This window comes from Lipomyces doorenjongii (genome assembly GCF_038497915.1).
Source record: "Lipomyces doorenjongii strain NRRL Y-27504 unplaced genomic scaffold V1508scaffold_19, whole genome shotgun sequence".
NCBI lineage: Eukaryota > Fungi > Ascomycota > Lipomycetes > Lipomycetales > Lipomycetaceae > Lipomyces > Lipomyces doorenjongii.
Genome location: NW_027118086.1, coordinates 1 through 23,358, shown reverse-complemented (window position 1 = coordinate 23,358; position 23,358 = coordinate 1). Strand labels below are relative to the sequence as shown.

Here is a 23,358-nt window from a genome sequence, read left to right as displayed (position 1 = left end):
CATATGTTGATTTATAATTTTGGATCTATCAGCACCACATCACTGATCCGTGCGTGCAATACGGTCTCTTCTTTCATTGGAGCAACATGAAGCAGTGGCCTTAAGCCAGTTATGTCATTTCTAAATTGGATAATAATTTCATCAACTAGCTACTGGCCCCGGAAAAGATAGCCTTGTAATTGGCATGCTTTGCAATTAAAGAATTCAGTTCAGAGTTTCAGGGGTGGCCATAAGGACAGGGGGGCGTGAGATTAGATCTTAGCTAGTGCTTCGTGTACAATATAAACACCAGCTATATTCGTTATATATATCTACCAACACAAGTTAGTGATACAGATAGCGTTTGCTTACGGAACTGCGGATCATGAATGTTCTGTGGCAGAGTATTACTGAAATTGCGCCTCCAAAACCGAAGCTCACGGAGAAAGATCTACCCGATTTATCAGGAAAGGCATGTCAATGTATCTTCAGCTTTGTATAACGTCTAAGTTAATGATGGTAGATCTATTTGGTTACAGGAGCAACTTCAGGAGTGGGGATTGAATTGGCAAAGATATTGTACAGCAAGAATGCGACTGTGTATATCGGCACTCGATCGGAAGCAAATTACGAGAAGGCTGTTAAATATATTACCACACACTCTGCGGAGCCGAGCAAAGGCGAACTTCGGCTTTTGAAAATGGATCTTATGGATCTACGAACTGTTAAAGCGGCGGCTGACCAATTGATTGCAGAGGTGCCCCGGTTAGATAGCGTATGGTATAATGCTGGAATTATGGGACATCCAACACTCGAGACTACAGTCCAGGGATACGAGGTACATTGGGGAACCAATGTGGTCGGCCATTTCCTGCTAAATGAGCTGCTGACGGCTTTGTTGATCTCCAGTGCGGCAACGGCGAAAGAAAAGGGTTCTGTGCGTGCAATTTGGGTCGCTTCGGATGCTAATCTGTTTTCACCTGCGGATGGAATAAACTGGGATGACGTCAATTTTGCAAAGAAACGTGCAGTTCAAATGACAAAATACGGTCAGAGTAAGGCTGCCGCTATTATTCTGGGCTACGAGTTTGCGAAGAGAATGAGCGACAAGGAAATAGTCAGTCTGGTACGAATTTATTACCTGATGTCCATAGCGTTCGATCAGTTGGCTAATCTTACTGTATAGTCACTGAATCCTGGGCATTTGATCACTGGCATGCAAGAGAATCGGCCGAAATGGCTGCAACAACTAGGGGTCTGTATCATTCGGTCTCAATTTACGATATAGAAATTTTCTAACGACCGAGAATAGAACTTGTTCTCATATGACGCGAAATACGGTGCATACACGGAAATTTTCGCAGGTTTTACGGAGCTCCATCTCGAGACTCAGAACGGGTCTTACATTGTGCCGTGGGGAAGATTTGGAACCCCACGGAATGATATTAAAGAAGGATATACGACAAGAGGAACTGGTGCGCGTCTATGGGACATGCTGGAATCGGAAGTTAAGCCGTACTTGGGATGAATAGAGTAAGGCATACTTGAACTGTAGAGGTGGTCGAAATATAGTGGCACTGGAGTTCGAGATTGAGTTGGAGCGGGAAGTGTACGGTCTTGCTGCGAGATTTTACTTTCTCCGTAATAACAAAATGTCACTTGTATTCTTTTCTCTTGAACAGCAGTAGCTGACTATAGAGCATCCCATCACGAATATAGCTTGTTTCTCCCAATAAAGCGTCACACCCTACAGCTTCGCTTGAGCTGGTCCGGTCCAGTAGTTGTGAAACTAAGGGTACGTGACCTTACATATCTGTGATATATGCCTACTTTTGCGCTGCACAAAGAGTTCACGATCTTTTGCTTGCATGAGCATTAGCGTGCCAGTCGCGTGCCATTGCAACATTTGAGCTGCTGATGACACCATTCAACAATAAAATGGATGATGTGCCACTAATCAGGTCATGAGATTTATAATCTCTGGACGATGAACTGTTCTACTCTGCGATTTTCTAGGGTCACTGTTGCACTGTTGCACTGGTGGGTAATAACATCTGATTCCAACAACTGTATCTGACCTTACGAATCCTCTCTTCAATTAACGAAAGATGTCAAGCCAAATTATCAAGGAAATTACGGCAGCTAATGACCACTACAGTGCCTCGTTCGCGAATGGCAGTCTTCCGTTGCCTCCGGCACGAAAGCTCGCTATTGGTATGATCTCGAACGCCTCCATTTCGCAACATACATGATTGGTTACTAAATGGCATATTTATTAGTTGCCTGTATGGATGCTAGACTCGATCCAGCAAGAGTACTAGGGTTGCAGAACGGCGACGCTCATGTCATTCGCAATGCAGGCATGTTGATTTTGAATTGAGCACGATTACTACTTTCCGCTAATAGTGCAGGCGGTCGTTCTAAGGACGCCTTGAGATCGATTATTATTTCTCAACAGCTACTTGGCACTGAAGAAGTGCTGATTATCCATCACACAGACTGCGGCATGCTGACCTTCTCCGATTCTCAGCTACATCAAATCTTGCAGGAAAGATTCAATGGCAACGACCTCAAGGATATCGATTTCCTTCCGTTCTCACAGTAAGTTCATCCGTAGGGGACGCACATATGGATAGGTGTAATAAAGATACCATACTGATAGATCTCTGTTCCAGCTTGGAGCAAAGTGTTCGCGATGACATCGAATTCCTCCGCAAGAGTAAGGTTGTAAGCCCCGAGATTCGTATTAGTGGTTGGATCTATGAGGTTGAGACCGGCAGGATTCGTCCTGTGAGTAATTGAGCTGTGATATACTTTGGAGAGGCTGGTAGGACGATGGCAATTACTGGGTTCCAACAAAAAAGCCATCTAATTCGGAATTGCAGTTGGCATTAGTTTTAGGAGATGTGTTATATTCTTTCCTTTGTAATTCGGTTGATTAACCTCGCTCGCTATCTATCTAATGGCTCTGTCTTAAACAAAGTCCAAAATAAGTTAGTTGGCCCCTATTTCCCGTACTCCTAGCCAGTCCACGGCATCCTCTTAATGGAAAGCTCGTAACACAAGTCGCGGTGTGCCTCTGTTGTCGTCTCGCAGGACACAGCAGGATATCATCGGTCGCAACAAGAATTCCTCCATCCAACACTTTTTGGCAGCAATTCCTTTCTAAGAAAAACTTTAACTGAACATTGACTAATTCATTGAACCACGACAAGCCCACCTACGATGGCAACGTACTCGTGTGATGCGTGCGTGGGTATCAGCTGGATTGTTCATTTCAGACAATATGTTGCCTCAAAATATGTTGAGGGATATCGTGTATTGTCAAAATTAACGCGACTTGGCTTGTGAGGTAAGTAAATGTGACAGGTACTAGTACCTTATGATAACATATTAATGGGTGACAATTATTCGTATCTGTACAGCCAAGGATCGGACTCCCAATTTGCGGGAGTTTAATTACATATCCAAATGAGGTTTAGCGCGATCCTCTCAATTGTTCTAAATTTTTTCACTGCCTCAACCTAATCAATAATTGAAAATATCAGTCACCGTACCAAATGTGGGTTATTCCTTGGATTTATTATGCAGGTACGAACAGATGCTAATTATTTGATAATTTACCAGGATTATCTGTTAATCGACGCACAATGTAGCACGAAACCCCAACCCGACCTCGAACAAGGTACTAGCGTAATGTTAACAAATTCGGCGTGCGACCACTCCACCTTGTATGGGATTGCCCTTTTTAACTGGATGTCCTTCACCGTGTTGCTATCCTCTTAGTCCTCTTCAGCTGCCTCTTCTCCGTCCTGTTTCGACTTGCCCAGCCATCTCTACCCTCGGACAATGAGTGACACACATACTAGCGAAGGGAGCTCTTCGGCCGCAAGGGAGACCAAGACGATTGATATTGCACCGTCCTTGCCATGCAAATCCACATTACGTCGCAGTAATTCATTGAACATTTGTCCCCCAAAAGCGTTCCTCTCACCACCAAGTTCGGCTCCTGCAACCCCTACGGCTAGATCTTCCTTCCAATCAATTTCAAGGCATTCATCTTTGAGAATACCGTCTTCACGGCCATCTTCTCAATTATCCAGGACTGTGTCACTGCGGTCTACCCTTTCGAGCGAGAGTGCAGGGCGAAGTGATAGCCCTATTTTAAGTGCATTCCATAATTCGCCTACACAAAGCGCGGAGCAGAGCAATTTTGAGCCGATGCGATCCCAAATCAACAACATGAGTTCAAGTCATCTGATCGCGAAAAAATTGGAGGATGTCGTTGTTCCTGGGCCCCCCATGAAGGACGTCTGGCTGAAGGAGGAGAGGAAAAAGCAGCGTAAAGAGGCTATCAGTAAGTTACCTACGTTGATGTCTTATTGGGGTAGTGATCCTAACGGCTATACAGGATCGTCTATTATGTGGCCAACTAAGAAAATATTTTCGAAGCACGATAATAGATCCTCCCAAGATCAGTATACACTATCGATATCACGGCCTTTCAACGTCTCCCATGTGCTACATCTTGAGGTTCAGGACTTCTTCAGCAATTCTTCGAGCCAAGTGCCAACAGCCTCTTGCAAGAAGAAAGACGTCGACCATAAAAGTTATAAGCAGCGCAAACTACCCCCGACCCCATTGACACCACCGTTGACTCCTGAGCCGCAGAAGAAAAGTTCTGGTGTGCGTCGAACCGTTGCCGCTATTCCTATATCGAGTGCGCCATCGTCTCCGACAGGGTCAGCTCTTCGGTCACCCTCTATGATAATTCCAGCGTCTTGGAGAAGGAGATCAAGAGATTCTGGGCTGAGTGAATCTCCCTCTAGGGGTCAATTACCTGGCCAGACGACTACAGTGTCGAAGAATAGCAAAGACAGGAATAATGGTCTGGGTCTGTCCCCGAGTAGTCTGTCATTGCCTCCCACGCCACCTCAACGGAGCAATAGCCGCCGACTATCTGCACAGTCGCCACAGAAAGCTCCGCCTCCACGACCAAATCGGCCGGAGTCTACGTGGTACGATGACGAAGACAAGGATGTTCTAGAGTATATTATGGATACATACTACAGACAGTCTATGTCTATGATATACTCGGATGTGAAGGTGCAGCAACCGCAAATTTTAAATAATGGAGACCGCCTTAGTCTGAACAGCCGCCGGCCATCAGCGGTTGCTATTTACGAAAGTGAAGAAGAGCGTCTACCGGAAGTGCACGATATCAAAGACCTACCTTTACAGCCAATTCTCCCATTGAGACTTAGTTCAAGTCGACTGTCATTTGAGTCAGATTATTCATCTGCTTCTTCTGTATCATCACAGCCGGTAAATTCGACTTCCGCGTCTCCTGTTCCGATAAAGGTTCAACGAACAATGATGAACATGAACCTCCCTACGAAATCGAACAGTATGGCTATTCCTCCGCGAACACAGAGCTTAAAGTACTCTGGAAAGGGTACGCTGAGGCACGAGCGGAGGATTAGCGAGGAACCTGACGACTTGTCCACATATGAGCGCCAGTCTTCGACAAAGTCATCTGTCGACCGACATGTAAGCATGGAAAGAGTTGGTTATGAGTCACCAGTTTTGGGAACTGCGACTTTCTTGTAGATTTAAGTGCGAGATGGCAACGTTTAGATTTAGATTTGTTAAAATTAATTGCTTCTTTTTACACTTTAGATGTTTGTGGCGTCTAGAACCGGAGTTTCAGTGCGATTGTCTTAATTTAATATGTTTAACCAGACGTAATATATATATCAACGGAACCTTGCGGGGACTTGCAATGCCTCGGTATATAGACAAGCCACTTCTCATTAGCTCAGTGGTCTTCATGCAAACGAAAAAAATTATGAGGAGAGCAAAAGTTTGCTCACCGGCCAAGGGAAGTTTTTCGTGACAGCTTTCGTGAATCGCGTGCAGCACGAGGTGACTCGAGTCGAGCCAAGTTCGTCTTACCCGTCGCAGTTAAGTGCCGACTTGACTGCACTCGAGTGAAGTTCGACTCGACAGTCGTATGGCCCCGGTAACAAATTATTTATACACAGATGTGTTGTCGCCGAGGCTGGTGTCCGCGTTCCCGCTGCGCGGAAGAGAGTTGGGACTTTGGACCGTAAGCGCCTAGAGCACAATCCCGGCTTCCTGTCAGGATAACCCATCGCGACACGGCCATCATCGGCGCAAGAGCAGTCTCTATATAGCTTAGAAATATTTCCATTGCTGGCCGAGTGTTAATACTTGATGTTATTAATATTACAATGCCTATTGAGAAGCCGGCTCTGACGCCGGAGCTCTGCTATTCAGCAGAATCACTACGACGATTCCTCTTTCTGTCGCGATCATTGACTGACGACACTATTTCCGCGGATCTGAACTCAATACCTACAGTTAAGGAGAGCAAAATACTGGGTTCAGGCAGTTCATGGACAAAGCCAGAAAGAGAAAAAATCGGGTCTCGTCGGCGAGCATGTAAAGATTTTGTCTATTCCTCTGTGTTCGAAAGCTGGAAAGTACGCGACGAAATACTCGAATATTGCAACAAAATCGCAAACGAACGGAAAAGCGAAATTTCAGCTACTGCAGCAAAGAAGCCTAAAGTGGATCCGCGACTAGATCCCTACGAAGCAAGAGATTTACCGACGTACACTAAGGAGGAAGAGATTCTCAGTTGGGTCGCAAGCGAAAAAAGTGTGGAAGACATCGTTCGAGACCGAAGTTGGTCGATTATTTGCGAACGATGCTTAGATATTGGAACGGACTCAGCCAGCGGAGCCACCCCTGTGGTAGGTGATAATGGCAGTGGGTGGAGACCTGCTTTTCAGACATGGAAGAATTCCAAATTACATTGACGTCATCGGACACAATGTCTGTAAGTAGAAGATCTCTTTAGGCATATGATAATGTGTAAATTTTGTAATATTACGTACTTTATTTGAGAAACTTTTGTATATAATAGATCTCCATCTCGATATATCGTTGATCAACAATCTCGATCAATATACCACAACACAAATACAAGCTTCCACACACTAAATAATCACGAGATGATATATCGCGTCACATCGTCGCTTAATACTGACAAAGTCTGCTGAATAATCCACCTCGTCCTCTGGAAACTCAAACCAGCAACTCATTGGGCGCAAGCTGACACGGTGTATCCTGATCATTCGTGAGTGGCAATAACGTGGACTCGACAACGGGGCCTTCGAGCATAATCACCAGAATCGTAGGCAGTGGTTGTCCCAAGTCAAGTTGCACGGAACATTCATCGTCCTTCTAAAGCTCCTGCTGACTCCCATCCCGAAAGTACTTGATTGTTCTTATGCTTATCGACTGTTCTCACGGAGTCATCGGGGTCCGACTGTAAAGGCTGTCTGGTAATCATTAATGGAAGCAGAGAGCTCATTGGTCTAGTTGCATCCAAAGTAGCTGACAGCGCATCGAATAACAGATCTTGTTCTTCCGCATTCTCTTTCATGTTTTGGCGCTAAAGAGCCCTTGGACAACACCCTGGAAAAGAACGTCGGTATGGACATATCTATGCGTTAGGTTCCATTAAATTGTGTCAACAGGGTAAAAGACTGCAATGTCTTCTTGCCGAATGCCCGGATGTGCACTGCGGTTGCCAGTCGCTGCCATCAACCTTAGACTAATGTATCTCTAGATCCTGAAAAGTCAGACAGAATTCCTTATCGGATCATATCTGGAACGGGGCACAGCCTTGCTCTCGGACGACACTGGGTTCATATGGATTTCTTCTGAGGGGTTGCTAGTTCGAAGTGATGACGGTTGATAAAGAACAGCGGAAATTCTCCATAAGTCATTGCGAAACTGAAGCTCTATGAGTATACACGCGGAAAGTTATTGATCTGCTGTGATGGGTTATTACTGAACAAAAGCAATACAGGTTTAGAGAGCTGCCGCGGTATTATATCTACTGCGTAAGTAGGCGTTTAGATAACGTAGCTCATCTGACAAGGAAATTCGCGCCAATCGCAAGGAAAGCCCCCAAATTGGGCTGCTACAGGTTACTCTGATAGCGGTGACATTTGCAGTAGTTCTGGCGTTCACAACCAGCTATTCTCTGTGTCCAGTAACTGCAAATCATCAAGAAACCAAGCACAGTAATTCTTAGATTTGTCGTAGTAAACAGTTTACCAACCAAATAACATCCAGGTTATTTTATTTTGTTTATAAACATCAAATGTGATTGCCTGAATGGTGTGAAAGTCAAAAGTCAATTTCGCACTGATCACGGATGACGCCGCGTTGCCGTTATCATTCAAAACCTGTCAAAGCTAACACCAGCGAATTCAACTTCCTCCTCCAAAGCGAGGCAAGCTCACAATTAAGGCATTTAATATACGGCGTTTCTCCCGAGTCATATGTTAAGGCAATTGAATTTATATTAAAGATAGTTTGGTCGACATCGCAAATATTATCGGCACTGCCTCAAGTTCAAGCCGATTCGCTGAGATTGTCTACATATACACAAGGGTCGGTCAATTAGTACGGTCACTCTAGTCTCAATACTAGACTCAGGCAAAATAAGAAGGCACATTCTATGATAGTCAGCATTATATACCGTCGTCGGCTAGCTAGAGGATTGGTTCCGTTGCATTACAATCCAAGGCACAACTTGGGGTGCCTATCAGTCGTGGCTGGTGCTGAAGGCGTGCTTGCCTCTCATATCCATTGACTAGATATTGCGACCATACCATAGTAGTTGCCCCTATTCTGTCCGGGTTGGAATCACATGAAAGCGTTTTCGATGGAGAATACCTCAAAGCCGCCCGTCAACCCGTTTCTGGCGGCGCTATTCCATCCAACATCAAATAGCTCGCGATCGCGCGATCTGATCACTGCCCTGCAGTCGCCCCGGAATTATGTTATTTTAGTCCCTACTACTGCGTCAATATTATACACAATTGATCAGGAAACTTCGCTGTCATTCGCAGACCTTTGCACTCACGAAGAGTTTCTTTCGTCGCATATAATCAAGATTGGTGTATCGGCTAAGGCGATCGGTAGAGCACGCGTGTATTGGACCCTGAACGGCAGAAGTGTGGTGATCAAAGATGATATTGTATACACCAACAAAGGTAGATATTACATATTTTGGTTGCTGATATTATATCAGCTATTATTGCCGGCGCTTACAACTCTTGCAGGATTTAAGTCAATTACGCAGGCACGAATACTGTCAGATCGAGTGTACACGACTACCGCCGACATCGTTCCCTATGATTCACAGTATATTATATACTACATTTCGCGGCCTCTAATTGGTTCGGCATTGCCGCTGTACGACTTCAACCCAGCTTTACACAGTGCTCCTACGTCCAAAGCACCGCCGGTGTCTAAGAAAATATCGACGTTCACACAACTATTATCTCAATTCCCCTTAATCGCCCGACAAATACAGGAACCTTTGAATAGTGTTTTTGAGGATTTCGATTGCTCGAATGCCACGGAACCGGATCTCGTGACGATGATTGAACAAGTCATGGAAAAGGGAATTGCACTTTTTCAAGCTGTTGATCACTCGATAGTGAATGCAATGGCTAGCTCTACAGGGTTAACTGGCCCAGAGATTGAGAAAATGCTAGAAAATTATGTCGGAAAGCATCTTCACAACAAAATATGGCCACGGCTAATAATCTTGAGAGCGTTGAAGGATTCTATCATTCGAGCAGCAGTTAAGAATATGAAACACATTAGCCTGGGACAGTTGGGAGTTCAGCCTTATTGGGCTGAAGGCGGAGATACCATAGAGCGTATGGTAATGACTGCTGTTGTCGACTTGGAGAACTTAAGCAAAGCGGAAAACGCTGGAGTCCAAGTCGAGAGCCTGGTAAAGATATTGCGGAATCTAGGTGTGGTGCCACCATCTAACCAGGGTCAACCTAATGGTGACGACAAAGATTCGTCGTCCTCCAGAGAGAACAAAGAGAAAATTGCCAACCACTCCAGCGTGAGCGCAGATGTCCTAGTCAGTTTAATGATCACAGTTGTGTAAGTTTACAGTCGGTTCGCTGGTATTTTTGCTCCAAAACTAATGCTCCAGAAGCACTTGGTCCAAACTTGATAATCTCGATTCACATCTCTTCTATATGCGCAACTTTTCATTCATGGATGTCGACTCTGGTGAAGTTGGATACGCTCTATCAACTTTCGAAGCTGTAATATTTCACATTATGAACAACAGCTCAAAACTTGCTATTGTTTCAAGCGCCAACCAACTATTCTGGAAAAGCATTCGGGATGGCGCCGACATATCAGTGGCGTTTGATTCACCCGGGGAATATTTTGGATCTGGTGGGATTGATGTTTCTGAGATTGATTCACTGGAGCAAGTTTACAGAAGTCGGAACGCATCAGGCGAGAGCGCGATCATGATCGCCGTTCAAGCACCAGCGAAAAATCTGGAATCATTGAAGCTCTTATTATCTAAACGAGATGTGTTCCCGATGGAAGCAATCTGGAAGGAGCAAAATGGTCGTCAAACGACTCTTCTGTCAGCAGCTATTCAAACAGCAGATAAGGAGATTGTGGATTCAATCTGGTCAATACTGTCAGCTAACTATAGTCAAGATGACTTGAGGAAATATGTTTCGCGGAAAGACGAATGGCAACGAAGTGTCGGGCACTATTTGTTCTATCTGCCGGATTTGATTGAAACTATAGGCGGTTTGATATCGTGGACGGATAAAGATCAGAACGGCCAAACGCCACTATTTGCTTTGTGTCGATCCTATGACAATCCTCGTTATACAGATCTGGTGAAGATGGGTATCGACACGGCTACTAAGTACCAAGTTGGCGGTGGCAATTTACGTTTTTTGGATCACGTTGACGCGAAAGGAAACACACTTTTACACATTATGAAGGATATTCAGTCCTTGGAGCTTGTTCTCAGTATAAGCGACATAGATCTCAATCGAGTTAATGATAAAGGACTTACCCCATTGATGGTGAACAGCAAGTTTTCTCGTCTAGCTGCTATTGAGGTTCTCACGAAAGAACCAGAAGTAGATGTAGGTCGGCGGAACTACCGCGGCCTCAATGCTGCTGAATTAGCAAAGGATGAGAACACAAGGATGCGGATAGAAGATATTACACTGTTTCGGAAACATCCAATACGCGACAACCGAGTGACGTCGGTATTGCGAGGCTACATTTCGGACGATAATGTGCATTTTATCGTCAAATCAGGAATTATACCGAATCCGTCGACTATTACGTCTGTGCGTCGAACATTTACAGATTTTACCTTTATGGCGAAATGGTTAGCTTTCGAACTTCCAGCTTCCTGGATCCCAGTTTTACAGATTCCACACAATCCTTTCGCGGTGCCTTCTAGACCTGCTAGATCTGTTGTCAGAGATGTGCAGTTCAAACTGGATTCCTTTGTACGAACATTGCTTCTACATCCTACATTCTCGACACACGAACTCTTGTGGGAGTTCTTTTTAGTCACTGAATTTTCGAAAGACTTGTCGGAAAAGCGGAGCAAACAGAAGCAGGAAAGTAGGAAGGAGACGCTGGAGGAGGAGTATCCACCATTGGAGAACACGGATGAGTCAGTTGTCTTTTTCAACCATGCGTTGAAAGAGATGTCATATCTCGAACAGCCATTTATGAAAGTTTTAAAAAGCGCTCATTCAATGCAACACAAACGATTAGGTAAGTTTGCAACAGCTTAACATTACTGAAGTGCTCTTGTCTGACTTGTCATAGATCTTGCGGAATCGTATATGGCTTTACAAGGATATTTTAAGACATTGAGCTTTTTACCTGTTGGATGCATAGATGCTTTGACTGAATTCACAAATTTGTATCAAGTGGTATGCCGACCCATCGATAAACTTAGATCGCGCATTTGTTAATTGGTTTTAGTCCGATTCTCACGAAGAGATCTTCGTGCAGGAACTACGAGCTTCATATGCCAACATCAAGGCGGTGATGGAATCTCTTACTCGGCCGAATAAACTTATTGATGCTCTCGCGGCCCAAGCGAACCAGTTGTCACGCTTTCAGACGTCGCTTAACAGAACTAGTACAAGGTTTCCACTCGGTTTACTCGACGACACTAGAACCCGATATGCGCATGATGCGACATTGAACATTCAGACAGCTGAGAACGAGATCACACGACTGGGTTCGGAAATCCGGTATTCACAGACCATGCTTGCATCTGAGCTTGGCGGATTCAACGAGTTACACGAAAGAGAGTGCCTGCGCGTTGTAAAAGAATACATTACTGAGAAGATCAAATGGGAAAGGGTTAGGCTGAAAGGCATGAATAGTGTTTTGGGAAAGATCAAAGTCAAATCATAGAGAGTATATTTGTATAAGTACTAATCGGGCAGCATGAGCTAAGTAGAAGTTTGGAAGTAGAATTTTCATTGGCTTTTAAATTTCGTTGATCGTTTCATTTAGTTAATGCAAAAGGTAGATGGTTGTAGTTCTATTGAGTTTTCAAGGGTAGTATAGTTGCTAGTTAATATAAGCATCTCTGGATGCGGTTGTTTGCTATTTCTCGCGTTAATGTCATTGCGGTTTAGTAAATGTCCTGCTTGTCGTCGCTTGCATTTCCTGCGTGTTAATTTGTTCGTGATAGATAATTAGAATGGTCTTCTGCAACTCGCGGGATGTCTGGCTGTACTCGGTGACGCGTTCGTTCTTTAGGATAGCGTGTCCTCAGAATCACAAAGAAGTCCACATGCTTCCAAAGTTAAATCGCCCAAAGAAACTCTTCCACAATAAATTTGTTTTGCATCTCTTTTGTCAACACCACTAATTAGCAAGCCGAGAAGTCCACCGATCTCTAAGCATTACAGATCTCGAATTTTAATTAATTAACACTTTGTATTACAGTAGAAATGTCTTCAAAAGAGGATCTGGCCCTTGGAATCGTTGATTTTCTGCAAAGTTCGCTTGCAGACGGCACTGTGTCCGAGGACGACAAAGATTCAGTCGAAGTCGCCATCCAATGTCTGATCGACGTTTTCAAAGTCGATCTATCTAAGCGAGACACCGTTCTCGGGGCGCAATCGCTTCTCTCGATTTTTCAGGCATTCGAGAAAGTCCGTGATTCGCGGGCGAAAGCGTCAGCGGCTTCTGCTGAACGTGCTACCCCAGCAGCGCCTGCAGGTCCGTCTGAAGCTGACAAGACCACTGCTGAGGAGCTGAAGTCCCAAGGGAATAAGTTTGTTTCGATGAAGAATTATCCCTCGGCAATTGAGTCATACACGAAGGCGCTGGCGCTCGATCCTACGAACAAGATTTACTACTCTAACCGCGCCGCCGCATATTCCGCCTCCGGAAAGCATGATATGGCTGTGAAGGATGCCGAGAGTGCTTTAGAGATTGACGAGAAGTACGCCAAGGCGTATTCAAGACTTGGATTAGCGAAATTTGCTCTGGGAGATGCCGAGGGAGCCATGAATGCTTACGGAAGAGGTATCGAGATTGAGGGCAACGGTGGATCGGATGTCATGCGTCGAGGTTACGAGACCGCGAAGGCGCGTGTAGAGGAGGACTTGCAGTCTGCCGTTCCTGAGGACACCGAGAGCAATCGATCAGCTGCTGCGACCGCTGATCGAGGCGCTGGTGGTTTCCCTGATTTTTCAAGTCTCGCAGGCATGTTCGGCGGTGCTGGTGGTGCCGGTGGCATGGACTTCGCATCCTTGATGAACAATCCTCAGATTTCGCAGATGGCTCAGCAGTTTATGTCGAATCCAGGCGCCATGCAAGGTTTGCTTAATAACCCGTCGATCAGATCGATGGCTGACCGATTCCGAAACGGAAATACGCCTAGCATGTCGGAGATGATGAGTGATCCAAGCATTGCAGACTTGTAAGTTTTGCATGATGTCGTATTTTTGGTGGCCTGCGCTGACGAAGTTTAGGGCTCGGAGCTTTATGGGAGGCAATAACGACAATAATAGTGCATAGATGCTTTGAGTAGTTGATGATATGTTGATGTCCTATGAGTTATGCAACGTGTATACATATAAATTGACTAATGCACTTATGTGGTTACTTCGGCTACGGCTAGCTTGGCGCTTCACGAGTGTTGTCTTTTCCTTTTGACCGCTGATGATCTAATGCAATCCTGCAATGCTGAATCATTACTAGTTTCGATTAGTAATGTGTGGAACAATTGATTCACAATTCACAATATATGATCTGAGGTCTATTTTTGATTTTTCCTCTTCTTTATCTATCTCCCTGCCTCGTTTTTCTGCGCGTTCTTGCCGGTTTCACTAATTTATCCTCTTGTGTTTGTTCTGTTTTAAGTCTCTTTGTCCGCGAATTTGCTTTAGCCTTCGGTTTACTCTCACTAGCAGAATCGTCCTCCTCGCCCGTAGCATTCTCCTTTTTTTGCAGCTCGGGAACGAAACAGCTCGTCCGTCCACCGACGGTGACGAAATCGACAATATATTTGTCTGCTGTCATCGGCCTTTCTCCCTGTTTCTGCCGTTTACTCCACCGATGTAGCATTAACCAAGATTTCGGAAATTTCTCAGTGTCGCCTGACAAAATTCAGCAATTATTTAGAACGGAGAATAAGAACGGAGAAGAATTAGTTATACCTTCGGTTTCGACTGATACTTCGCATACTTCGCAGAGCATATCGTAGAGTAGCTTCTTCTTTTCCAGACTCATTTTGTTGGTGTATTGTTCCGGACTAGCCAGCAAATGTTAGGTAATCACTTTGATTTCGCATAGAAGGCACCCACTGTATACGCGATTGAAAAAGAATTTCATCCCTATACCCGTTACTTAATATCAAGAACTTGAAGCACATCAACATGTGTAACATACGCCATCCAGTTCCCCACGCCAGCGCACACGGCCTGGTCTAGTAATAGACTCTTGATTGGAACTTTCCGTTTAGCTAGCACCTCAAGGAACTGATCCTGACTCCATCTATTTTCGATTTTAGAAAAATCAGGTCCCATCCGGACCAACGGCTCGACCCTCATAAGTTCACTTTCGACTTGCTCAACTGTCTCCATATCCGACTTTTTGATATTCGCGATTTCCAAAAATCTTATTCGGGACAGCCTGCGGGGGTCCGTGAACGCAATTTCGAGGCCATCATCCGTGCTTAAAAGAAACTTGTAGTATTTTGGCGGCCATGGTTCAGCAGCTGCTTTCTCGTCGTAGTTATCCGGTTTCTTGCCGTTACGAGAGCGCTCCATGGGGAAGAAATGTGAGTGTACGTTCTGGATATTTAGCCAACCCGTCATCCCGAAATGCATTAACATAACGTCATATTCTCCCGTCTTCTTCTTGTTCGTCGTGTCGGACTGTCGACCACCGCTCAATACTATCCAGAAATATTTGCCGTGCCTTCCAACATCCGCTATCCTCTTCGACACGTAGGCGCTCTCAACTTGGGACCGATCTTGCGGGGAAAGAGATGGGAAAACGAGCGTGTCTTTCGCATCAGTTATAAACTTTGCGATGGTTTTGCCCTTGAGATTTGTGGAGAGTAGTTTAGCAGCGTGTGCGACCTGTTTGAGCGATTGTTAGTTACTGTGGAGGAAACAGATAACCGACCGGCTGCGGAACTTACCTCTCCTAGCTCTGGCATGTTGATGAAAGCTCTCTAATTGACAGCTCTCCGATGCCGTCAAGAAGTAAATGGAAAAATAAATGAATCGTAAGGCAGATGGAGACGGAAGCGAAGGGAATCGCCTGCCCATTACCCGACCACTTCACGTGATGACGCGTCACACAGTTCGCGTTATGAGTCACGCCTAGCGAGCTCACAGCAATCGTGTTGCCCTATTTACGGGTCAGAAGTCACGTTATTTACAAATCCTTCACGTCGTAAATCATATAATGAACCCTCCGCTGTTGTAATATTCTTCACGGCAATTCTTTTCCCGTCGAATTATGCGATCAGTTTACTGTAACCAGAACTATTGCCAATGCCACTACCCGGTCTACATACAAGATAATTACACAAGTCAGTTACAAGTCGTCCATGTATCTGTACAAGTCTCTTAAAATATCGAACAATGCCTTTGATTCCACCGTTGCGTCATGCGATCCGCCGTTGATCACCTTAACTTCCGGGTTCCACCCCGCGTTGTCGAGGATACTCTGCATGGCTTTTGTCTGGTTCATGCTCAGCAACTGATCACCTGTCGACTGTACTAACACGATCTGCAATAATTAAAAAGAGTTGTCAGCTAACGAAGATCCTCAGAAGGATAACGAAACAGGAAAGCGTACCTTCGCATTGAGCCTGTTGTCGTCAGCCAACAATTCGTGCCATTGAAATGAGCTAGGGGATGCTTCATCCCACAATTCCTCATCCTCACCAAATGCTTCCGATATAAACCCTCTATATGACGGATACTCGTTCCCGAGCTCCACTAAATCATAAATGCCCTCGACTCCCACAACAATTTTAATCCTATCGCACAAGTGCGTCAAAGTGCCGCCCGCTTTGCGTTCGTCGATTAATGTTGCGAGAATTTGTAGCGCGATACACGCGCCCGCTGAGTGTCCTATTATCATGATGTGAGAAATGAGGTGACCGTGTTCGGAGACAAGGAATTTCAAAGCCGCCAGCACATCGTCTAAATGCGCCGGATGTCGTACAGCAGGGGATAATCTATAATCCAGCGTTGCGCCGCCCCATGTTGCGGGCGATGATTGCTGCAGGATAGGTATTCCCATGTCCTTTGTCTGCTGCGGATCTCTCCAAGCACCGCCATGGATGTAGACGACCCATGGAACAGGCGTAGTGGACGAGGATGGGAATACCGTCAGTGATTGTTGCGGATGTGGCGGGAATATTGTTGGCGTGTAGAATGCAGTTATTGGCGACGGGCTGGACATTGAGTCGAATACTGAGGATTCTCGGTTAATTGTCTAAATTTCTTAGATAATTGTACGCTGGGTAGAACATTAAAAGGTTGTTCATACGTTGTGTACGATTCAAATATTATCCTAACTGAACAACCAAATTCACTACCCCACCTCCGTAACCATTCCTCGTCCACCCAATTGCCTTATCCATCTCACCTCCTACCTCGCCACAGACGGCAAAAAATTCATTAGCATACTCAGATAACAAAAAAATTTACTTGTTAGGTCCTGCCCGGATTCGAACCGGGGTTAGCGGAAAGTCGTGTAATCAGAATCCGCTGTGATAACCAGCTACACTACAGAACCATGCTATTCACAGGCGAATCCGAAAATTTGCACACATCACGTCGGCATGGTCGGCCCTAACTCTCGTCCAAATATGTGACGTCTTACATGAGGGCTTGGGGCACAAAACCGGTTTAAAAACCGTTTGGTGATTAGATTTTACCGGTTCTGAATGTAGCCTTACAAGCCCGGTCAAAGCTGCCTACATGGTCCCTACACGGTCCGGGCCGGGGTTAACAAGACCGGTTGGACCGGATCTGTAAGTTAGCAAACCTCAAAAGAGCTCAAAAAGCGATGACAGAAAATTATTGCCTCAATTACAGTGCATACTAATAGCTAGTTTTGTCAAGTTTACTCATGCGAATAGATTCTAGCAGCACTACAGCAAAACTGTAGTATGACTAAATCGGCTGAAACATCAGGACGTAAAAATGTGAGCGCCATCTGGCAGTATTTCGACAAAGTCGAAGTTAAAGAGCACGGAATCCTGTACGGAAAGTGCGTTGCTCTGTGTGTGGAGATTTATTTGCAGATTCTTCGACCAACATGTCGGATGGGTCGACTGGAAAATACAGGCAGCACCTCACCACACACCTTGTCAAGAACGTTGCGGCATCTCGACAGTCAGTTTTGGATTCGGGAGAACTTTCAAGGCGCAACCAGGCAAACTACTGCTCTTGCAACAGCTGATCTCACAGCAGTTGTTGAATCTAACACAACAAATATGGAATCCGCTTCTAACGAACGTAGACTTTTATTAGCCCTCGAAGCTACCCAGTACCCACAAACACGCTCAGCTAAACATACGACAGGCTGCAACGATCGACAATGTACCCGAATCCACCTTTCGCGATTGAATGGATGGGCGACCGTCACGACGCGACGTTATTCCCAATTCTCGAAACTTACGGACCTGGAAGAAAATGCTATTTTGGAGCACGTCTTGGACTTAGATTCGCGCGGGTTTTCGAAAATATGGCTAATCTGCTGCTCGCAGAGCGCGACGCGGGAGCCGTGGGCAAGCGTTGGGCAATGAACTTCGTCAAAACGTCAACCAATGCTTAATACACACTTTAATCGTGCATACGACTACCAGAGAGCGCTCTGCGAAGATCCTAAGAAAACCGAGGAGTTGGTTTGATCTTATTAGGAATGCGAGGGCCAAATACGGGATCGCTGACGCAGATATTTATAACTTCGACGAGACGGGTTTATGACTGGCATTATCTCGTCGTCCATGATAGTCACACGCGCAGAACGAGTTGGGCGAGCGAAGACGGTCCAGCCACGTAATCGCGAATGTGCCACAGTGATCCAGGGAGTTAATGCGGAAGGGTGGTCTATCCCGCCGTTCATCGTAGTTCAATGGGCCAACCACCTCGCAAATTGGTACTCGGACAGCAACTTCCGCCAGATTGGGTCATCAACCCTACAGACAATGGCTGGACAAACAACGAGACAGGCCTTGAATAGATTCGACATTTTGATAGACATGGCAACCATCGCAGAAAAGGCGGATATCGATTTTAGTGATTGACGACCATGCGAGTCACCTCCAATGGCAATGAAACTTTTCAGTGGCATTTTGATATTATAAAATGTACTCCGAAGTAAGTCAGCTTTCTTTCAAATAAAAGCCAAAATAGCCGTTACAGTCGTAGTCGGCTATTTTTGTGGTATATTTCATACCGGAGGTATTTCTGGGCCGTAACATCGCAAAATGTCCAGTTTAGGGCCATCTGGAACCAAGCTTCCGAACGCGTGCGTATTTGTTGATGTGAGCTCCATCAAACGACTTGGGGCCGACTTCAAATGTAAGCATTTATTCCAGCTCAGCGTTCTTAACATTCATGAGACCATCGTGGTTTATCAGATATTACCTCTTTTCTTCGCGGTACAGGTAATAACCCTTGTGTGCGAGCATGTGGAGCCGTCATTGACGAGGATTGTTTTCTGCTGACCAGGAGCGATCAAATTAGCCGGCCACTATGTTAGAAGAACAAGCAATCGGCCCGCCCCAACTACGTGCTTCTGTGCAGATGGATGTGCCGCCACAACCTGAAGAGCCTCCATCCGATCAAGATTTGGCCGCTGCAAGGACATATTGTGGTTGCCTGGGAGTGCTACGAGATGGTAAGGAGTCCTGATTTGATTGTGGCATGAACTTCAAAGACCTGACTTGAATGACGATGGGGGATCGACTGATGATAAACGTCCGACTTATGAGGAGTTTAGAGATGCCTTCCGTTAAGCAAGGGCTGCCCGTACGTTGTATCCTGTGTAACACTTACACTTGTTACAACTATTAACTGCTGTAATCACAAGGAGGGGATCCCTTACAAGAGGTACTTCGAGGAATTCGAGAAATTCAAGATGACATGCGGCAAGTTCGAAGGGACATCCGTCGAATGCAAGAGGCACAAACTGATATGTCGCGTCGTTTGGACACTGTTGTACGGGCGCAAACCTTCCTTTAATTGGACCTCGTCGTGTACGTGTCAGTGAAAGCTTGAACTTCTATGAGTCTGATTGTGAAATAGGAAGAAAATAGGGCTGCTGATGGTGAACGTATACTATTCAGAATCTTCCCTTTCAATAATTGATCTATGCCGACAGAGCATCCGGTAAGCAGAAGACATTTCAATAACAAGGGGTTTGGCTTACATTGCATTTAGCACAATCTGCCGCCTCTCTACACTTTGGCTGCCATTGAAGGGCTCAACTTCGACCAGCTGAGAGAATACTGCGCTGGTTATTAAGTTGGTGGCGGCAATACGGCCCAAATGAGGGTCAAGATGCGCGCGGCAGTCGGGAAGCGAGAGTAGACGCTTTGTTTTAGTTTGGTATAACTTTTTTATTAGTTTAGTAAGTTATAACTTTTCTATTAGTTTACTATAACTTCCTTAAGAGTGCCGCCAAATTTGGGCTCCTCTTTATGAGTCTGTGCGGCTTGATACATATGTGGAATGCATGGAATAATTCGTCAGTGAAATGACGTAGGTGACAAGCGAACTGTTCAACAATCGAACTGTTCACTTTGCTCCGCGACGAGCATCTTCCAACCCAATCGCTTCTTTTCCTCACAACAAAATTTTGGCAGAGCTCCCAAAAGAAGCTAGGATGAACTTGCCCTCCAAGCTCATAAAAACAACCCGAAACTCAGCCTCCGAGCCGCAGCAAAGATCTACGACGTAGCCTAACGACCCTCCGCCTCCAACGCGACGGCGGGACCCCGCCGCAGCGATACCACCCCGAATTCGCGGAAGCTCGATCAAGCAGAAGAGGGGCGCTAGTTGAATACGCTCTGAAGCTCGATTCCCATGGATATTCGTCCAGGCTCAGTAGTGTGGGAGATATGGCTAATCAACTGCTTCGCGTACGCGACGCGACACGCGTCGGTCAGAACTGGGCGCGGGGTTAATCGCCGCCGCTATGGTCGTCACGACCTCGGACCCCCGTGCAAGGAAGAAAAAAGTGAAGCCTGGCATCGGGAATTGGCAACTGTGATCCGGGCCGTGAATGCTCTTGGCTCGGCGATCACGCCCGTTCATCATCCTCAAAGGTGCGACGAACATCCTTCATAGTTAGTTCTCCAAGAACGCTTTTCCGCCGGGCTGGCGTCTTGCAGTGCGCGAGAACGGATGGACAAACAACGAATTAGGCCTCGAATGATCAAACACTTCGACATGCACACTAAGGTCCGAACAGTAGGTGGTTATCGCCTTCTGATCCTCGATGGCTACGAAAGCCACCATTCGGTCTCCTTGCTCTGCATGCCTGCCCATTCCTCTCATCTCCTTCAGCCACTTGACTTTGGGTGTTTTAGCCCGTTAAAAAAGGCATACGGGCGACAAATCGAGGATCTGGTCAAGGCGCGAATAACCCACATCGCCAAGGAAGACTACCTGTCCGCGTGTACCATAGCCTTCCCGGAGGCTATGACTAACAGGGAGGTTTTCAAGGGGTGGGACTTTGTTCCTTTTTGGCTCGGAAAAGGTTTTGCAAGACAAGTTGATAACACCGCAAGCGACCGCCGAACCCTCGGGCTATCCCAAAGTCTGCAGAAGAATTGCGAGAACGGTTTATTCTGTGGTATAGGAAGTTATGTGCGCTGTTTAGCTCATATAATCCACCTCATTGTTAAGGAATACCTTGTTGCTCACAAGTCCGGTAATACAGAAGAAAAACTGATGCTATCTGTAATAATGATGAAGGAGAACACCAGTCCCTTCGGGCCTTTGAACCACTTGCAAGGCTTCGTATCATAGCTCTCTGGATCCACCAAAGTCCTCAACGCAGGCAGGCATGGAACGATAATTGCAAGCGCGTGAATCTGGCTGATAAGTCCATCGAATATGACGTTGATACGAGATGGAATTCGACTTTTAGGATGTTAAGTGATACTTTGCAGGTATGCTACTAGCTCTAGAAGTTCATCTGACATAAGGCTAATGCTTCAAAGTCAAGATACCAGCTTGAGTAGTTCATCCACTATGAGACAGACTTTGTTCCGTTCAATAAGTGATTGACTACGGCCTTCCCGAATTCACCATGTTCTTTCAAAGTTCGATGAACTCACCTTGTTCGTATCACAGAAAAAGTCTCAGATTAGTCTTTCAGTACCAGTATACTACGAGCTGCATGACTTATTGCATGCTGTTGCTGAGCGAAAGGAAGACTATGCAGATCTCGAGGCGGATATTTCGAGTGCTGTCAAAGCGGGCATCAAGATGTACATGAAGTACTACACATATGGATACTTCGGATACATATTACACGGCACTAGTCCTGGATCCCAGTGTGAAGGGAAACCTTTTCCAATATGAATTGGACGACAAGTACACTAGTGGGATGAAACCTTCACCATGATTACCCTGCACTGCAGAACCACTTTTCGCACAGCCTCCAGAAGAGCAAAAACATAAGAGGCAAAAACTTGGCAGCAGGATGTAGCCTCAGCTATCTGACATTGATCGGTAATTTAACAGCGCCCGCGTTGAGGCCAATGACATGGAAGATCCGACTGGTGGAGGGTCCACAGAAAGGATTACCCTCGCATGGCTGCGGCTGCCAGGGTTTGGTGCCGAACCTTAGCTGCTAAGTTCTTGAGGGACTGCGTGACCTACCGGCGGTCGATTTCCAAGGTTGGACAAAGGTTATATTTGCCCATCATGCATGAAATAGAGCAACTTGGGTTTTACTTTGCAGCTACCTTCTATTGTATATGTAATTACGCGTGGTGCGCTCGTTCCGACGCGATATTTCAACCGGCTAGATGTAGGCTCGCGTTAGGAACAACTAACATGGAGATTCAGTCAGTGAACATGAACAATTATCAGGACTTCAGAAGCAGGAATATTCACAAAGGTATTACGATAATTGAGCGATCATTTAACGTCGCCTTACACAGACTGTCGAACTAAACGCAATATTCATAAGTATACTGGTGTCTGAGTAAAGACACCGAGGGCACCAAAACCGCGAGAGTCTGGCTGGTGCGCGCGTTTCGTTCATCTGTTTGATCTGTGCTACGCATGTCAGCAGCTTAGCTCCTGTCCGATCTGTGCTACTCCGCTGCAGCTACTCTGACACACGGCAATGGGCGGAAATTGGCACCAGAGCTTGATAGAACGCACATCTACCGCCAGTGCGGCTCAAGTGGTCAGTCTTACACCAAACAAATCAATCACGCTCGGACGCGTCGCAAACACGTGTCGTGTTCTTCCTGTAATAATACAGAATGCAATTAATTAATATTTCGCATTCGAAGCGATCACTCGTGACTGACTTGCCAAGTCTCTGGCGTTACACAGATCGGATGCTGTTGCGCGCGTCGCCCACTCGCCCATTCTGTGCTTCTCGTCTGGTTATAAATATGGCCATCTTTCCCCGCTGCTGCTGCCCCCCTTCCTTCCTCGTCATCGTCTTACAAGAACATAGATTCTAAACTTGACAACGAGAACTAAGTCGCCTGGCAAGCGACACAGTCTGCGGAGAGCCAAGAGGGTAGCCTGTGGCAGGCTGAGATCCTCTTCGATCACAGGCGAGTATTGTATACTTCAGAATTCCTACAACCTGGTCATTTGGCTAACATTAATGTAGGCACACAGTTTCTCAAGTGTGGGCAAGAGGGCAGCGTGGAACTCGGGGTGAGTCTGAGTGGCCAGAGGCAAGCCACTTGGTACACTGCCGGTTCTAGCA

General features: G+C 45.9%; 8 protein-coding genes and 1 non-coding gene across 9 annotated transcripts; 6 read left to right on the top strand and 3 right to left on the bottom strand.

The window, feature by feature from the left end:
• The first annotated feature begins 131 nt into the window (after window positions 1-131).
• On the top strand, window positions 132-1,797 carry V1508DRAFT_90700 (uncharacterized protein). The gene is made up of 4 exons (XM_066943104.1): window positions 132-451; window positions 503-1,105; window positions 1,166-1,234; window positions 1,292-1,797. Exons 1-4 carry the CDS (start codon window positions 365-367, stop codon window positions 1,505-1,507), a joined length of 975 nt encoding a protein of 324 aa, XP_066796267.1. The 5' UTR covers window positions 132-364; the 3' UTR covers window positions 1,508-1,797.
• A 290-nt stretch (window positions 1,798-2,087) lies between these two features.
• V1508DRAFT_396971 (carbonic anhydrase) lies at window positions 2,088-2,781 on the top strand (the record flags this gene model as incomplete). Its single annotated transcript, XM_066938128.1, has 4 exons — window positions 2,088-2,193; window positions 2,259-2,339; window positions 2,391-2,580; window positions 2,655-2,781. The coding sequence occupies 4 exons, from the start codon at window positions 2,088-2,090 to the stop codon at window positions 2,779-2,781; spliced, it is 504 nt and encodes a 167-aa protein (XP_066796266.1).
• A 744-nt stretch (window positions 2,782-3,525) lies between these two features.
• On the top strand, window positions 3,526-5,911 carry V1508DRAFT_90447 (uncharacterized protein). Its single transcript, XM_066943102.1, has 3 exons — window positions 3,526-3,570; window positions 3,636-4,336; window positions 4,391-5,911. The coding sequence occupies exons 2-3, from the start codon at window positions 3,829-3,831 to the stop codon at window positions 5,587-5,589; spliced, it is 1,707 nt and encodes a 568-aa protein (XP_066796265.1). The 5' UTR covers window positions 3,526-3,570; window positions 3,636-3,828; the 3' UTR covers window positions 5,590-5,911.
• V1508DRAFT_415843 (caffeine-induced death protein 2-domain-containing protein) lies at window positions 5,812-7,001 on the top strand. Its single transcript, XM_066940131.1, has one exon. The coding sequence runs from the start codon at window positions 6,234-6,236 to the stop codon at window positions 6,822-6,824; it is 591 nt and encodes a 196-aa protein (XP_066796264.1). The 5' UTR covers window positions 5,812-6,233; the 3' UTR covers window positions 6,825-7,001.
• A 1,730-nt stretch (window positions 7,002-8,731) lies between these two features.
• Window positions 8,732-12,315, top strand: V1508DRAFT_353613 (uncharacterized protein; the record flags this gene model as incomplete). Its single annotated transcript, XM_066936885.1, has 5 exons — window positions 8,732-9,077; window positions 9,147-9,990; window positions 10,046-11,661; window positions 11,716-11,822; window positions 11,875-12,315. The coding sequence occupies 5 exons, from the start codon at window positions 8,732-8,734 to the stop codon at window positions 12,313-12,315; spliced, it is 3,354 nt and encodes a 1,117-aa protein (XP_066796263.1).
• A 384-nt stretch (window positions 12,316-12,699) lies between these two features.
• V1508DRAFT_438936 (uncharacterized protein) lies at window positions 12,700-14,326 on the top strand. Its single transcript, XM_066942193.1, has 2 exons — window positions 12,700-13,837; window positions 13,890-14,326. The coding sequence occupies exons 1-2, from the start codon at window positions 12,861-12,863 to the stop codon at window positions 13,933-13,935; spliced, it is 1,023 nt and encodes a 340-aa protein (XP_066796262.1). The 5' UTR covers window positions 12,700-12,860; the 3' UTR covers window positions 13,936-14,326.
• V1508DRAFT_90469 (Formamidopyrimidine-DNA glycosylase N-terminal domain-containing protein) lies at window positions 14,021-15,711 on the bottom strand. Its single transcript, XM_066943103.1, has 5 exons — window positions 15,566-15,711; window positions 14,809-15,503; window positions 14,724-14,753; window positions 14,577-14,671; window positions 14,021-14,516 (listed from the first exon to the last, which is right to left on the bottom strand). Exons 1-5 carry the CDS (start codon window positions 15,581-15,583, stop codon window positions 14,200-14,202), a joined length of 1,155 nt encoding a protein of 384 aa, XP_066796261.1. The 5' UTR covers window positions 15,584-15,711; the 3' UTR covers window positions 14,021-14,199.
• Window positions 15,712-15,966: 255 nt separating this feature from the next.
• V1508DRAFT_353492 (Alpha/Beta hydrolase protein) lies at window positions 15,967-16,842 on the bottom strand (the record flags this gene model as incomplete). Its single annotated transcript, XM_066936881.1, has 2 exons — window positions 15,967-16,161; window positions 16,231-16,842. The coding sequence occupies 2 exons, from the start codon at window positions 16,840-16,842 to the stop codon at window positions 15,967-15,969; spliced, it is 807 nt and encodes a 268-aa protein (XP_066796260.1).
• Window positions 16,843-17,095: 253 nt separating this feature from the next.
• V1508DRAFT_t41 lies at window positions 17,096-17,178 on the bottom strand. The gene has a single exon. It is a non-coding gene; the product is annotated as a tRNA-Gln (tRNA).
• Between the last annotated feature and the right edge of the window lie 6,180 nt (window positions 17,179-23,358).

What these genes read in the sequence shown, in the direction of transcription:
- V1508DRAFT_90700 (XM_066943104.1), top strand. Translation starts at nt 365, where the DNA reads ATGAATGTTCTGTGGCAGAGTATTACTGAAATTGCGCCTCCAAAACCG. An exon ending in ACAAGGAAATAGTCAGTCTG is followed by an intron (nt 1,106 to 1,165) that starts GTACGAATTTAT and finishes CTTACTGTATAG; the next exon opens with TCACTGAATCCTGGGCATTT. An exon ending in AATGGCTGCAACAACTAGGG is followed by an intron (nt 1,235 to 1,291) that starts GTCTGTATCATT and finishes GACCGAGAATAG; the next exon opens with AACTTGTTCTCATATGACGC.
- V1508DRAFT_90447 (XM_066943102.1), top strand. Translation starts at nt 3,829, where the DNA reads ATGAGTGACACACATACTAGCGAAGGGAGCTCTTCGGCCGCAAGGGAG. An exon ending in GCAGCGTAAAGAGGCTATCA is followed by an intron (nt 4,337 to 4,390) that starts GTAAGTTACCTA and finishes ACGGCTATACAG; the next exon opens with GATCGTCTATTATGTGGCCA.
- V1508DRAFT_415843 (XM_066940131.1), top strand. Translation starts at nt 6,234, where the DNA reads ATGCCTATTGAGAAGCCGGCTCTGACGCCGGAGCTCTGCTATTCAGCA.
- V1508DRAFT_438936 (XM_066942193.1), top strand. Translation starts at nt 12,861, where the DNA reads ATGTCTTCAAAAGAGGATCTGGCCCTTGGAATCGTTGATTTTCTGCAA. An exon ending in GATCCAAGCATTGCAGACTT is followed by an intron (nt 13,838 to 13,889) that starts GTAAGTTTTGCA and finishes GACGAAGTTTAG; the next exon opens with GGCTCGGAGCTTTATGGGAG.
- V1508DRAFT_90469 (XM_066943103.1), bottom strand. An exon ending in CTTTTTCAATCGCGTATACA is followed by an intron (nt 14,672 to 14,723) that starts GTGGGTGCCTTC and finishes TTTGCTGGCTAG; the next exon opens with TCCGGAACAATACACCAACA. An exon ending in AGTATCAGTCGAAACCGAAG is followed by an intron (nt 14,517 to 14,576) that starts GTATAACTAATT and finishes GAATTTTGTCAG; the next exon opens with GCGACACTGAGAAATTTCCG.